At 33.0% G+C, this 11,826-nt stretch overlaps 1 protein-coding gene across 1 annotated transcript in view; it reads left to right on the forward strand.

Moving 5' to 3' along the window:
* LOC148947746 (uncharacterized) overlaps positions 1–7,444 on the forward strand; it is a 46,028-nt gene extending 38,584 nt beyond the window's left edge. Inside the window, 3 exon segments of the mRNA XM_089095400.1 lie at positions 20–190; positions 5,097–5,917; positions 5,920–7,444. Coding sequence (XP_088951526.1) covers positions 20–190; positions 5,097–5,917; positions 5,920–6,549 — 1,622 coding nt within the window. The 3' untranslated portion in view covers positions 6,550–7,444.
* The last annotated feature ends 4,382 nt before the right edge of the window (positions 7,445–11,826 follow it).

The raw sequence follows: 11,826 nt of genomic DNA on the forward strand, positions 1-11,826 counted from the left end.
AATTTATTATTTGTTATAGAAGTCGAAGATGCTTTACCAGGTGATAGTGAGAAGCCCTTTCACTTTCCAAACCATCTTTTGTCACCCAAACGTGAAGATGTTCCTTTGCTTAATTTACCTAGCATTTCAGGATCTTGTAAATTTGAATACGACACCCAGGAATCGGAACCCAAATGTTCTAACAATGAAGGTATATATGAAACATTGTCATTTTGATGATTGAAATTTATTGAATAATATTTTATTAGATAAAAATAAGACTAAGGGACTTAATCTTAAAAGGAAATTTTTGTTTTATGTTACTCCAATGTGCAGGTGTTTGCCAAACCGTGATTGTATTCTTTCCTGGACATTTTAAATTTTCACATTGAAGTAGTTTGGCTGGTTCTATTATATTTTAAAAGGCTTGGTAATCAGCCTTAAAACTTCCTCTCAATATAGATTTTACAATGCATATTTATAGTGTATATTTGTAGTAATAATATTTTTGATACAAGCGCTGCCCTCACAACTGCAGACCCTAAGGGCATAAATTCTGCAACAGTCCTATTCTCCTTGCATCTGCAGCCATGATACATGAGGGTCGAATAAAACCGGTTTACATTATCATCAGTTTCCTTTGCTGAGTGGATATAAGGCAGGATTTTAAATGTATCTTATAATGAGAACTCTAACAAACTATGGCAATTTATTGTTTCCAATATAAGTTCAGGTTGGCACACGTAATAATCTTGTTTGAAAGAAAAGCAATTTGGGGCTATAGTTGAGTTTAGTGTTTCCAATACAATTTTGGTTAGGCACACATAATTGTCATGTTTGAAAGAAAAGTAATTTGGTGCTTCAGGTCAGGGCTTGAAGATGGTATGCTCGATTAAGTTCACTCAAAAGATATTAGGTAAGATCAAAATTAAACATTCCTGAAAATCCCGTTGGTGATCAGTTTATTGTTCACTGTCTATGTAAAAATGGAGAACTATAGCAATTTATTGTTTTCAATAAAATTTCAGGTAGGCACACGTAATAGTCTTGTTTAAAAGAAAAACAATTTGGGATTTTAGTTCTCTTTAGTGTTTCCAATACTATTTCGGGTAGGCACACATACTAGTCATGTTTGAAAGAAAAGTAATTTGGTGCTTTAGATCACGTCTTGAAGATGGTAAAATCTAGTTGACTCCTAAGATCCAATTGAACATTGCTAAGAACATTATGTTTCTTAAACCGGTTTATCTGAATTCAAATGGCTTAGTAGAGTTTATGATATAGTATTGAACATTACTTTACCGCTTACATCAACATAGGCATGGTGTGACCGCTTGTATCAACATAGTCATGGAAATGACCACTTGTATCAACATAGCCATGCCGTCACCGATTCTATCAACGTAGACATCGCTATATGATAAAAAAAAAACATAAATGAAAAAACGAATGCATTATTCAAAATTTTAATTTTTTTATCAACATTTTTTGCTGCTTGAAATAAGATGGAAATAGCGAATGTATTTTTTCATAATTATCAAATAATTTCTTCAAAATATTTTGTTGCTTAAAATAAGATCAGAAGAACATTCGATGATGTTTCTTAAAATCTACTGTTTCTATTGCAATTGTACCATTAAAAAATATCCTATATTTTTTACAAAATGTCTTTTTGCTGCTTGAAATATAAGGAGGAAAATATGTGATGGTGTTGCTTACAATGTATTCGTCCTTGAAATAAGATTAGAAATAAGTAAAGCTATAAATTGCTTTAATTCAGGGCTTGAAGTGGGTGTGCTGAATCTAGTCGACTCAAAAGATATTATTAAAGATCAAAATGAAATATGTGTAAAAACATGATGCTGGGGAACCGTTTATTGTTCACCGTTTATGTAAAAATTAAGAACTATAGCAAATGATAGCCATTTATTGTTTCCAATACAATAGGCACACGTAATAATCATGGTTGAAAGAAAAGCAATTTGGGGCTTTAGTTAAGTTTAGTGTTTCCAATACGATTTAGGGTTGGCTCACATAATTGTCATGTTTGAAAGAAAAGTAATTTGGTGCTTTAGATCAGGGCTTGAAGATGGTATGTAGAATTTAGTTGACTCAAAAGATATTAGGTAAGATCAAAATTAGAGATTGCTAAAAACATCCTGTTGGTGATCAGTTTATTGTTCACCGTCTATGTAAAAATGGAAAAAAAAAGAAGTAGAAAAAAAAGAAATATAGCAAATTATAGCAATTTATTGTTTCCAATACAATTTCAGGTAGGCACACGTAATAGTCTAGTTTAAAAGAAAAGTAATTTGGGGCTTTTAGTTTACTTTAGTGTTTCTAATACAATTTAGGGTTGGCACACGTACTTGTCATGTTTGAAAGAAAAGGAACTTGGTGCTTTCGATAGGCCTTGGAAGATGGTATACAGAATATAGTTAACACAAAAGATATTAAGTATCGCTCAAAATTAAACATTACTAAGAAACTCCTGTTTGGGATCAGTTTACGTCTTAGTTGGAACTCTGCCAAATAATGATAGCAATTTGATATGTGATAGCAATTTAATTTTTTCCTGGGCAATTTTGGCTTGTCCGCTACTGCTGCTATTGATTCATTTAAATTCATAGATGGCAACGTCTTGACTAGCCAAAGTACTGCCATCTATTCTGCTATTTGTATAGATGGCAGCATAACTGATTTTAAGCTAGGTTAAAATAGGACTACTACATTAAAGTTAGGTTTGTTTGGGTTCAGTTACCGTGGGGGTCCCGCTAACTGAACCCAGCTTAAAATCAATTATGCTGTCACTTGTAACTATAGCGGAATAGATGGCAGCACTTAGGGTCGTCGAAACGTGTTCCCATCTATGACTATAAATGAATCGTTGGCAGCAGTAGGGGATGACCCGAAATTGCACTGGAAAAAAAAAATCCATCATTGCTAACCCAATTTTACATAGATGGTGAACAGTAAACTGATTTGAAACAGGATGTTTTTTAGGAATGTTTAGTATTGATCTTGTGTAATATCTTTTGAGTCAACTACATTTTGCAAAATAGCTTGAGGCTCTCATCTGAAAGAACCAAATTGCTTTTCTTTCAAACGATGGATCATAATTCAGTTGTTAATATTAGCTGGCAGAAATCAAAATAAAAAGTAAACTAATCCCTAAGAGGAGTTTCTTAACAATGTTTAATTTTGATTTTACGTAATATCTTTTGAGTCAACTAGATTCTGCCTACCAGCTTCAAGCCCTGATCTGAAACACTAAATTGCTTTTCCTTCAAATATGACAATTATGTCTGCCTACCCGAAACTTTACTGGAAACAATTAATTGATATCATAGGCTACAGTTTCCCATTTTTATATAGATGGTGAACAATAAAGTGAATTCCAACAGGAGGTTCTTTGCAATGTTTAATTTTGATCTTACGTTATATCTTTTGTGTCAACTAAATTCTTCATACCAACTTCAAGCTCTGAATTAAAGTGCTTACGAGCTTTGCTTATTTCTAATCTTATTTCAAGGAAGAATACATTTCGAGTAATACCCTCACATATTTTGCTCATTCTACATCAAGCAGTAAAACATTTTACAGAAAATATTTCGTATTTTGAATTATGCTTTTGCATATTTCCATCTTAACTTCAATAACAACACATTTTGAGCCACACCATCACATGTTTTTCTTATCTTAAATCAAGCAGCAAAACATTTTGTAGAAAATGTTTTGTATTTTAATTAATGCATTTGCTTATTTCTATCTTATTTTAAGCAGAAACAAATATTTAGAAGAAAATATTTGATATTTTTAATAATGCAATTGCTCATTTGACGCCTTCTTTCAAGAAACAGTACATTTTATGCAACATCATCACGTATTTTTCCGATTATTTCCAGTAGCAAAATATTTTGAAGAAAACATTTGATATTTTGAATAATGCATACGCTTATTTCAATTTTGTTTCAAGGAACGATACATTTTGATGAACATATTTGATATTTTGAATAATGCATTTCCTTTTTTCAATTCTTTTTTCTTTTCTGATTTTTTTTTATTTATTTGTTTTTTATTTTATTTTTTTCGGTCATCCACAATCCTTCGTTGATAGAATCGGTCACACCATGGTAACGTTGATACAAGTCATCATACCAGCACAATTTTATTATTACTTATACTATTCTTATAAAATTAAGAGATAAATCTGTAAATTAATTTGATTTCAAGTTGAATTTGAAATAAGGATTTTTTTTTTTTATCTGAACTGCCTACAAGAACTTTTTAAGTGTAGAAGATGAATTTACTGGAAACTAGATTCAAACAAGAATACAGAATTCATTTTGTGAAGATAAAGTCAAAAGTTTTTTTGTTTGTTTTTAGAACAAGTTGTTTTGGATATATAGCTAGAAGTACATAGCGAGTCCCATTTGATTGAAAAAAAAAGACATAAACAAACCACGAAATTCAAGATTTCTTCAGGTCTTAAAAATGACGGTTGAAATAGGAATAAATCCTTTTAATGGAAAGTGAATAACGATGACTCACAAAATGCTGGTTATTTGCTGATGACGGTGTCGCTGTATGTGTGACCAAAATGTCCAGATTTGTTTTTGTCATTGTTTTTCACTGCCTATTAAAGCGATTTATCCCTAATGAAGTATTATTTGTAAGACCTGTTGAGAACGTGACTTTTGTCGTTTTTTAAGTACAAAGCTTTGCGGCTGCCCAAAAAATGATAACTTCAACGTATAATAGGCATTCTGTTAGATCCTCCTCTTTATGTTACAATAATTGCTGATATTTGTTGTAGTATTTCCTCTCCTTCACTTATGTTCTGATTTTGACCGCGGTTTTTTGATTGTTTAAGGTTTAATTTTTGCTCTTTCGTTGCATTAGAATAAATAATTTTAAAAGCTAATATAAGCATCACCATGAAGGAAATAAGAGGGTTTGGCAATAAAATTAGTTTTTAAAACCTATTGAAAGATATTCGACTTTTTTTTACTCTGAAGACTTTTAAAACTTCTTGAAAGATATGTTTTTGTTTTTTTAGTTCTGATTTTTGTGTTATTGGTTTTGGTTTTTCACTTAGTAGATTTTTTAATTTTTAGATCACTTTTCACCACCTGTGTCTGGACTACATTTACAGGGAAATATGTCACTAGATTTTTCAAAGAATACATCTACGAGGGGTTTCTCAAATGCATGTGCATCAGAATCTGAAGGAGAAGGTTTAGAAAATCAAAAAACAGGTTTGAAACGTCGCCTTCAAATTAAAAATTATAGAAAACTGGAAAGATATCAAAGAACTAATATAGAAAAAAAGATACAAAAATGGGAGGTATCAAGTTTGAACACCCATAAAAGAATTCATACGGGTGAGAAACCGTTTAAGTGTGATGTATGTTACAAGACGTTTTCTCTCGCTGATCCTATGAACACACATCAAAGAGTTCATACGGGTGAGAAACCGTTTAAATGTGATGTATGTGACAAGACCTTTTCTCACTCATCAAGTTTAAACACACATAAAAGAATGCATATGGGTGAAAAACCGTTTAAGTGTGATGTATGTGGCAAGACCTTTTCTTGGGCAGATTGTTTGAACAAACATAAAAGAACGCATACAGGAGAGAAGCCGTTCAAATGCGATGTATGTGGCAAGACCTTTTCTGTTTTTGGAAATTTGAACAGACATCGTAAAATTCATACAAGTGAGAAACCGTTTAAGTGTGATGTCTGTGACAAGACCTTTTCTTGGGCAGATTGTTTGAACAGACATAAAAGAACGCATACAGGAGAGAAGCCGTTCAAATGCGATGTATGTGGCAAGACCTTTCCTGTTTTTGGAAATTTGAACACACATCGTAAAATTCATACGGGTGAGAAACCATTTAAGTGTGATGTTTGTGACAAGACTTTTTCTCGCACTGATCAAGTTTAAACATACATCAAAGAATGCATACGGTTGAGAAACTTTTTAAATGTGATGTATGTTACAAGACCTTTTCTCGCACTGGTCCTTTGAACACACATGAAAGAATGCATACTGGTGAAAAACCGTTTAAGTGTGATGTCTGTGACAAGAACTTTTCTCGCGCTTATCATTTGAACACACATAAAAGAATTCATACGGGTGAGAAACCGTTTAAGTGTGATGTCTGTGACAAGACCTTTTCTTGGGCAGATTGTTTGAACAGACATAAAAGAACGCATACAGGAGAGAAGCCGTTCAAATGCGATGTATGTGGCAAGACCTTTTCTGTTTTTGGAAATTTGAACACACATCGTAAAATTCATACGGGTGAAAAACCGTTCAAGTGTGATGTTTGTGACAAGATCTTTTCTCTAGCACAAAATTTGAAAACACATCGAAAAATTCATACGGGTGAAAAACCGTTTAAATGCGATGTTTGTGACAAGACCTTTTCTCAAGCAGGAAATTTGAAAAGTCATCAAAGAATACATACGGGTAACAAAGTGTTTCAGTGTGATGTTTGTGACCAAACCTTTTCTCAAGCAGGAAATTTGAACAAGCACCAAAGAGGGCATACGGATGAGTAGCCTATTAAAGTTTAATTAATCGTGGCTTAATTAATTACTGAATTGTTGCTTAATGCAAAATTAATGTTTAATAAATGCAAATTAATTTACGTGGGAAGTGTTTTTCGCCAGTTTGCTGTTTGAATACGCATCAAAGACTGCATATAGGTGAATAATCTATCATATTGGATGTGAGTAGAAAAACTTTTCTGATGTTAGCAATTTTCACTGGCATCAGAAAGTGCATACAGGAGTTTCGAAAGATTGTTTTAAGACAAGCTGTATTCTCTTTGGTTTGTGGCTATTATTCTCACAACCAACTGGTAATATATCGAATTATTTTTTTTCTATTTTTTTCATGTTTTTATTTTCTTTAGCAATTTCATCATCACCGTGTGAAAAGTAGTGATATATATTTTTGTGATATATATGTAAGAAATGCTTGTCTACATCATGATCTTTAATGAAAACCAAAGAGTTTGTACAGGTGAGAAACTGTAAATAAGATGATTTATCCATGAAGTGCTTGACTAGACTATTTGAACAAGTACAAAGAGTACATACAGATGAGGCACCTTTTAAATGTGATTTGTGCAAAAGGGTATTTTCATTTAAGTAGGCTCTGAATTAGCATTAAACAACCTATTCTAGAAAAAAGCCTCTCAGTTTATAGACTACAGCAAGACCTTTGGAATAATAGTTATTTTTATTTAAAGAAGAAAATTTGATGAAGAATTAAAGCTGTTCACGTTGGCTAATTCTCATATTTAAAGTAGCACTTTCAATATTTATATAGTTTTCCGGTTATTCCATTTTTTCGCAAGTGAAGCTTGTCTTTTCATACAATGACCAATGTGGAAACACGAGCCAAAAAAGGCTAATCCTTATCTTTCGAAAAAACTTCCTCTTAAATTGATAATCTAAAAAAGAAACAGAAGTTTACTTTGTCCAAAACTAAAATCCATGATAGTTAGGATTTTTAAGCAACCAAAAACTTGTGCAAGAAAGCACGATGTAATTAGTTGTCATTTGTTTCATTTAGTTCCACAAACAAAAATTAAAAGAATCAAAAGGCTAAAGAAACGGGGAACATGGATCAATTGACAAAAACGAATTTGAGGCTTATGTGTTTCTTTTTCTTCTTTATAAACGATCTTCACTGAATTACTCCTGTTTCGATTAAAAAAAGAAAAAAAAAGAACCCTTTAAGATAAATTTCAGCCACAGTTACAAAATTATGTATCTTAGGACCAAGAGACCCAACCGCAAAAAAAAAAAAACTGAAAACATTGTTTTGTCTGTTTATGATGTTTGAAAAGACCCGAAAGCTTTGGTTTTGAATGGTTGGGAAATTGTATTTGTCAGCAGTTGGGAAAAGTTTTGTTTTGTTTCTTGAAAATAAAAAACATGGACATCTACCCTACAACATTTCAATCTGTTCTGATATTAATTAAAAAAAACTTTTCCACAAAATAAGTTTCTCAAAGCCAAAGTAAAGAACTCCATTAAACCAAAAATGAACAAAAATAGAATCAAATAATCTACCAAACATACAACTACCACAAATCAGTATCAATAAATAAATGAAACCCAAAACGAACAGAAATTAAAATAAATAACACAGTCAAACTCAAAACGAACATAAATTAATATGAGTAGAGTTCAAAACCCCTATGCCTTCTAAAAGTCAGAATATAATTTGTACTTTACTGAAAAAAATTCAAACGAATGTGCACTGTCAGTTTAATATACATATGCTAATATTTATTCCTTAAAAACCATATTAATTTTTGATTTTTTTTAAATTATAAAAGTGAAAACATTTAAAAGAATGTAATAAGGGGGTCATATATTGTAAGTATTAACATATTAAGTCATATAGCCTATACCCAATATTTGTATACAAATATTGATGTAGCAATATCTGAACAATTAATAGAAAATACAATCAAAGAAAATTATCATTTAATAGAAGCTTCAACAGCAGGTATAGATTGCGAAGTCTTAATAACCTTGGTTAAACTCTGTAACAAGTACTCAATGTATTCCCAATTCTGTAATTGTTTTTATCAGCAAATAAATGGTTTAGTGATGGGTGCGCCCCTCTCCGGACTTCTAGCAAATATTTATGTGGAACATATTGTAAATTGGGCGTCAGATTTGTATTTCTTGAAACATATCTTTTGGGGATGTTACATGGATGACATAATTTCAATTTGGAATCATGGGGAAAATTAACTTAGGGGCTTTTTAGATCACCTTAATACATACGATAGAAACTTACAGTTTACTTTAGAAAACGAAATTGCGAATAAAATCCGATTCCTAGATATGCTAATTATTAGTTGCTTAGATAAACTCAATTTTACAAATTTATAGGAAACCAACACAAAATAATAGATATTTACATTTTAAATCAAACCACTCCTGACAAGTTAAAAGAGCTGTCGTAATCTCTCGTCGATCGTGCCCTAAACATTTGTTCTGTTTCCAAACAGAACTAAACTATCAGGGACATACTTTTTGGAAATTTGTATCCTATTTTATTCATTGATAGTGTAATTAACTGTAGACTGAAAAGACACTCCCGTAAAATTAATGATAGTTAACCATGTGAGATTTCCAACAAACCCTCAAACATAATTTACTTCTCCTACATTCGAAAAATCACTTCAAATCTTAAAAAAGTTTGCACACAAAATAATCACACAAAATAAATCTTAAAAAAGTTTGCACACAAAATAATCTGTATGTAGTTTTTATGAATAATTTCAAAATCATAAATTTCCTAAATTCTAGTAAAGATAAAACCCCAGTTACTCGCCAAAGAGGGTTCTATCAAATAACATGCGACTGTGGCAAATACTATGTAGATAGAACACACTAGATTTTAGAGAAACGCCCACAACAGCATAAAGATGATACTGTTAAAGCTCTAAATTCTAATATTGCTACTGTTTCATTTGATTCTGCTTTAGGCAGCCATGTATTTGAAAATCCTAGCCACAATATACGTTTTGATGAATCTGCCCTTATTAGCAATGCCCTAGGCTTAAAACAGGTAGTCTGAGAAGCAATTTAAATCAGACTTGAGATTAATAACAGTATTTCCTTAAATAGGGACTTGGGGGAATATACACTAAATGCTCTATACACAAACTTAATTAAAAATAATCTTACAAATATTAAAAAAAAAACAATAGACATTAACACAGAAACTGTCACAAAAAGAGCTTTGAGGCTAGCTGCTAAAAAGGCTGGATTAGCAATAAGAACGTGTTTTTAAATTATTTTTCTTTTATGGTATCTCATTGAATCGCTTTGTTTTACCTCACTTATTTACCAGTCCTGGTTGAACTTTGCTGAAATAAGGATGATGGGACTGCTTTGAAAAATTTTGCTTTTTGGTTTGATTGGTCGCATGTTGTTGTCTTTTTCTTTTATATATTTTTGTCTTGCTGAGGACGGTCCTTGGACATAGGGCCGAAATATTCATTCAAATTATCTTCACTGTTTTACAAAAAGAATTCCCTATTGTTCTTCGTGTTTTTGCTGCTTGTTATACAACCATCCCTTCCATAAAAACCTTAAATACCCCCGGGGCATAACTTATAACCCTCGCCCTCAGGCTCTAGTGGTTTGTATCAACCTCAAAAGCCACGTTATGATATTTGGACTATTTTGAATAAAATGACTGTCTCAAAATATCTGTTGGGTACATCTCAGGAAAACACGACGTGTTTGTGTGTGTGTGTGGGGGGGGGGGGGGTAGGGGGGATAACTACGCTCTAATCACTTTGACTCTTAAAAAGGGAACTAGAAATTATGATTACGAATCCAATGAGTCCCCTCCAAAGTATATACGACCACACTTTTTATAAGAACCTTATATGCCCCAAGGGCATAACTTAAAAGGCTTTCCCTGAGAGCTGTAGGGGGGGGGGTGTATTCCCCACAGACCGAATTTCTGAAACCTTCAACTACGATGAATAAAATTGTTATCTCCAAATTTGGATTGGAGGTGTTAAAGTAAATGCTGAGCGTGGATGGAGGGGGGGGGGGCTGCTTGATTTTAAATCACTTTCTCTTATATAGGGCACTATAACTTCCAATTTCAAATCGAATATGCCCTCATAAAATAAGTTACAACCCTATCCCCAGGGCGTTGGGGGGTTGTGTCATCCCTAGAGACATAATAATATGTTCTTTGGACTATTTTGAAAAAAATCGCAAACTCACAATTTCAATGAGATGCGTTTTGTGAAAGGAGGGGTTGTAGGAGAATGGAGGCTAAAAGCCGTCCATCACTTTTAACGCTTAAAAAGGAACTAGAACTTTTAATTTTCAACAAAATGAGCCTCTTGGTCTAAAGTTAAACAATCATCCCTTCCATGAAAACCATAAATATCTCCTGGGCTTAGCTTAAAACCCTTGCCCCTAATTCCTGGGGTTTGTTTCAACCCCAAAATCCTTGTTATATGATGTTTAGACCACTTTGAATAGAATGGCTATCTCAAAATTTACATTAGATGCATTTCGGGACAATACGACGTGTATGTGTGTGGGGGGGGGGGTAGCTGCCCTCCGATCACTTAGACTATGAAAAAGAGCACCAGAGCGTCTGATTACCAATCCAATGAGACTACTCCAAAGTTTATATGACCACTGTTTCTATAAAAAACCTTATATACCCCCAGGGCATAACTTACAATCCTCGTCCTGAGGGTTGGGGTGATTTCTTATCCCCAAAGACATTATTTCCAGACCTTTCAAATACATAGAACACACTACCCATCTCAAAATTGTGATTGGAAGTGTCTGGAGAAATGATGGGAGTGGGGGGGTCATGTGCCTTCTGATCACTTTCAACTAATATAAAAGACCCTAGGCCTCATAATTTCCAATCGAATGAGCCCTTTTTGAAGCTTCTATGACAAAACTTTCTGTAAAAACTTTATATGTCCCAAGGTCATAACTTACTGCCCTTGTCTTGAGGGCTATCGGGAGAGTTTATCATCTTCAAAGACATAAATTCCGGACCTTTCAACTACTTTGAACAAAATGGCCATATCAAAATTTTGATTGGAAATATTTGGGGAAATAATGGGCGTTGGGGGAGGGGGGGGTGACTCTCCTTCCGATTACTTTCGACTATTAAATAGGGCAATATTTCTCTCAATTTCCAATCGAATGAGGCTATCTTGAAGTTTTTACGACAAAGCTTTCTATAAAAACATTATATGCCCCCCAAGGAATAACTTACAACCGTAGCCCTGAGAGCTTTGGGGGGTTGTCATA

The sequence above is a fragment of the Artemia sp. Qi Xiang Cuo genome, chromosome 10 (assembly GCF_049724085.1).
Source record: "Artemia sp. Qi Xiang Cuo chromosome 10, ASM4972408v1, whole genome shotgun sequence".
In the NCBI taxonomy this organism is placed as follows: Eukaryota; Metazoa; Arthropoda; class Branchiopoda; order Anostraca; family Artemiidae; genus Artemia; species Artemia sp. Qi Xiang Cuo.